Source organism: Chrysochloris asiatica, unplaced genomic scaffold (genome assembly GCF_000296735.1).
Source record: "Chrysochloris asiatica unplaced genomic scaffold, ChrAsi1.0 scaffold08589, whole genome shotgun sequence".
NCBI classification, from domain to species: Eukaryota; Metazoa; Chordata; class Mammalia; order Afrosoricida; family Chrysochloridae; genus Chrysochloris; species Chrysochloris asiatica.
In genome coordinates, this window is record NW_006417107.1 from 1 (window position 1) to 4008 (window position 4008).

A 4008-nucleotide genomic window follows, 5' to 3' on the forward strand; every position below is an offset into this window, starting at 1 on the left:
ACTTCTAGCACAATATTGAATAGGAGTGGTGACAAAGGGCATCCTTGTCTGGTTCCTGTTCACAGAGGGAAGGCTTTCAATTTCTCTCCATTGAGCGTGATGTAGGCTGTTGGTTTTGTATATATGCTCTTAATTATGCTGAGGAATTTCCCTTCAATTCCTATTTTGTTGAGTGTTTTTATCAGAAATGGATGTTGGATTTTTGTCAATTGCTTTTTCAGCATCAATCGATATGATCATGTGGTTCTTTTCTTTTTTCGTATTTATATGGTGGATGATGTTGATTTTTTTCTAATGTTGAACCATCCTTGCATACCTAATATGAATCCCCACTTGATCATGATGTATTATCTTTTTTTTTTTTTTTTTTTAACCAATGGATACTCAATTTATTAAAATAGTTGACTTAAGCATCTGCAACGGTGACTTCAACCTCTACTCCAGGCTCAATACTGATGGCAGTGATTTGCTTAACAATCTCAGAAGGACTGTGCAAGTCAATGAGTCGCTTATGGATTCTCGTCTGGAAGCGGTCCCAGGTCTTAGAACATTCACCACAAGGTGTCTTCCTTGTTGTGATTCTCAGAGTCTTGGTAGGCATCCTAACTGGGCCCTTCACTTTCAGGTTCTTGTCCTTTGCACCACTAATCAAGTCAGCACATACTTTCTCCAGCGACTTCACGTTGCGGCTGGTTAGAGTAATTCTAATCCAGTGAATGGCCACCTCTGGTTCCATGGGCATCTTTCTGGTATCCTTAAAAGCCATGGCGGCGGCACGGCTTCCTGACCGACTTGTTCCTCGGCAAGAGCGAACAGCGGTGAGTCAGGAGCAGGAGCGGCCGAGCGAGGAAACCTGCAGCTGCGACTGTGTCTTCCTCAAAGAGCTGTAATATCTTTTTGATGTGTTGCTGGAGTCTGTTTGCTAGGATTTTGTTGAGAATTTTTGCATCTGTGTTCATGAGGGATATTGGTCTGTAGTTTTCTTTCTTAGTGGCGTCCTTCCCTGCTTTTGGTATGAGGGTTACAGTTGCTTCATAAAATGTATTAGGAACTTTTCCACCCTCCTCTGTATTTTGGAATAATTTGAGTAAAAGAGGTGACCGCTCTTCCCTGAATGTTTGGTAGAATTCACCAGTGAAGCCATCTGGGCCTGGGCTTTTTTTGGTTGGGAGTCTTTTGATGATCTGATCTATTTCTTCTTTTGTTATTGGTCTGTTCAGGTTTTCTACTTCACTTTGTGTAAGTTTAGGTAGGTCGTGTTTATCTAAAAATGTTTCCATCTCTTGTAAGTTTTCAAATTTGTTGGGAGTATAACTCTTCATAGTATTCTGTTATTATCCTTTTGATTTCCTTTGGTTCCATTGTGACATCTCCCATGTGGTTTCTAATGCATGTTATTTGTGTCTTCTCCCTCTTCCATGCCTTTTCTTTTAACATGTCTATTCATCTCCATACTGGTACCTAGAGGGGAGACTTGCACAAGTACACACCCCAAGGGAAAGTCCTATGTCACGTGCATAAGGTTTTGCAATGCACAGAGCAACGGGTACTATTCTGCACTGATCGAGGGAAGGATTTGCACCAGACATAGGAGACAGAAGAAAGAAACAGATCCAGGAATCTCTTCCAAAGTGAATCTGGCCAGCCCTGAGCTGGTTCTCACTAAGGGAGACAGCTAAACAGACTTGAGTGGAGGAGGAAAAAGGATGGCCTGGGTCAAATCACATTGACACAGCAGGAAAATCATGGGATATCTCAGTCATAATTGAAGGCAAGAGTCCATTAGGTTGTGCTATAGAATTACTCATTTTCCTGTGATTTCTCTTTTTCTCTTTGTCTTTTTTTAGATTTCCTAGCTTTGCATATATTCCCCACCCCACTCCCCGGCTTTGTATGACATTTAACTTCGGTATTTAGTCTTGAATTTCAACCTAGCTTCTATTTTGTGGGAGTGTTTTTCTTTGTGACTTACCTGAAAAGAGACAGCAACTGGGACCATACAGCCACACTACAATGACACTCTGTAAAATCCCACCAATAGGGCAAAGCCAATACCAGCTGCTATAAGGAGCTCTGGTAGTGTAGTGGTTATGAATCGGGCTGTGAACCTCAAGGTCAGCAGTTCGAAACTACCAGCGGTTCCATGGGAGAAAAATGAGGCTTTCTGCTCCCATAAAGATTTACAGCCTCGGAAACCCTGTACGGGGTCACTATGAGTCGGAACCGACTCCACAGTACATAACAACAACAACATACACCAGAGCAGCATCTACAACCAACACCTGCTAAAAATACTCTGAAGGGAGCTGTAAAGGCAGTCAACAGGAAAATTATATCAATTTCAAAAAAGGGATAAACATAGCAGCAGAGATCCAGGTGATGAGGATGTCAGGTAGATTAAAGGATACAATATATATTCTTAAATGGAGAGAAAAGTTAAATAGACTATAAGGTAACCCCAAAGAAAGTTAATACTTCACAATTTACTCTGAAAATGAACTTTCAAGCAGAACATGAAAACTAAGAAGAAACTGAGAAGAAAGAGGACAAAATACACAAACTCAGTACAAGGCATACAGAACAAAGGAACAAACAACACTACCAAAAAATTAACATAATGGCAGCATTAATTCATACCCATTGGTAATTACATTGAATATCAGTTGAATGCCCCAGTGAAGAGACATAGAGAGTTGCAGATTGGATAAGAAAACAAGACCATTCAATATGCTGCCTGCAAGAGACACACCTTACACACAAAGATAAGAACAGTTAAAGGATGGAAAAAAATATACCAAACTAACTGCAATAATAAACAAGCAGAAGTGGCAATACTAATCTACGATAAAGTAAACTTTAAGACAAAAACCAGCATAAGAGACAAAGAATGACACTATCTTATGATCAAAGGGTCAATTGAACAAGACGACATAATAAATATCTATGCTTCCAATGAAACAGCACCAATATATATGAAGAAACCTTACTAGAATTGAAGAAAGAAATAGATAAATCTACAATTATATTGGGAGATTTTAATACACCACTTTTGAAAAGGGAGAGAACAACCAGAAAGAAATTTGACAAAGTTAACGAGAAACTAAACATCACAATCAACCAACTTGACCTCACAGATGTGTACAGAGTATTCAACCCCAACAACAGCACAATATACATTCTTCTATAGTGCACATGGAACATTTCCCAGAATTGACCATGTGTTAGGTCACAAATCAAGCCTCCATAAATTTACAAACATCAAAATACTACAAAGCATCTTTTCAGACCACAAGGCTATAAAACTAGAAATCAACAATCAGAAGACCAAGGAAATAAAGTCAAATACATGGAAACTGAATAACACTCTCCTGAAAAGTGACTGGGTAAAAGAAGAAATAAAACATAAATTCACAAAATTCATCAAAAGAAATGAGAATGAAAAAAAAAAAAATCCCAAAATTTTGGTACATGGTGAAAGCAGTGCTGACAGGACAATATATAGAGATAATTGCACACATCCAAACAGAGGAAAGAACTAAAATTAACACATTAACACATCATGTCCAACAATTAGAAACAGACTAACAGAGGGAATCTAGAGTCATCAAAAGAAAAGAAATAATAAAGATAAGAACAGAAATAAATGAGATGGAAAACTACAGAAAGAATCAACAGGACAAGAAGCTGGTATTTTGAAAGGATTAATAATATTGACAAACCATTGTCAAAACTAACTAAAGAAAAGAGGGAGAGGATACAAATAACTCGCATTAGAAACCACAGGGACAATGTCACTACAGAACCAAAGGAAATCAAAAGGATAATAACAGAATATTATGAAGAGTTGTATACAACAAAATAGAAAAAGTTGAAGAGATGGATATATTTCTTTTTTTTTTTTTAAACTAAATGTTTTTATTTTGCATTGAGTGAAAGTTTACAGGGCACATCATCAGCTTCACATTCAACCATTCATATAGCTTGTTTCATTACATTGATTATTATCCC

The 4008-nt window shown here is 37.9% G+C and overlaps 1 protein-coding gene across 1 annotated transcript; it reads right to left on the reverse strand.

The window, feature by feature from the left end:
• Nucleotides 1–406: 406 nt before the first annotated feature.
• Nucleotides 407–766, reverse strand: LOC102823085 (40S ribosomal protein S20-like). Its single transcript, XM_006878140.1, has one exon. The coding sequence runs from the start codon at nucleotides 764–766 to the stop codon at nucleotides 407–409; it is 360 nt and encodes a 119-aa protein (XP_006878202.1).
• Between the last annotated feature and the right edge of the window lie 3242 nt (nucleotides 767–4008).

Coding starts and splice junctions, on each gene's coding strand:
- LOC102823085 (XM_006878140.1), bottom strand. CDS start 766: ATGGCTTTTAAGGATACCAGAAAGATGCCCATGGAACCAGAGGTGGCC.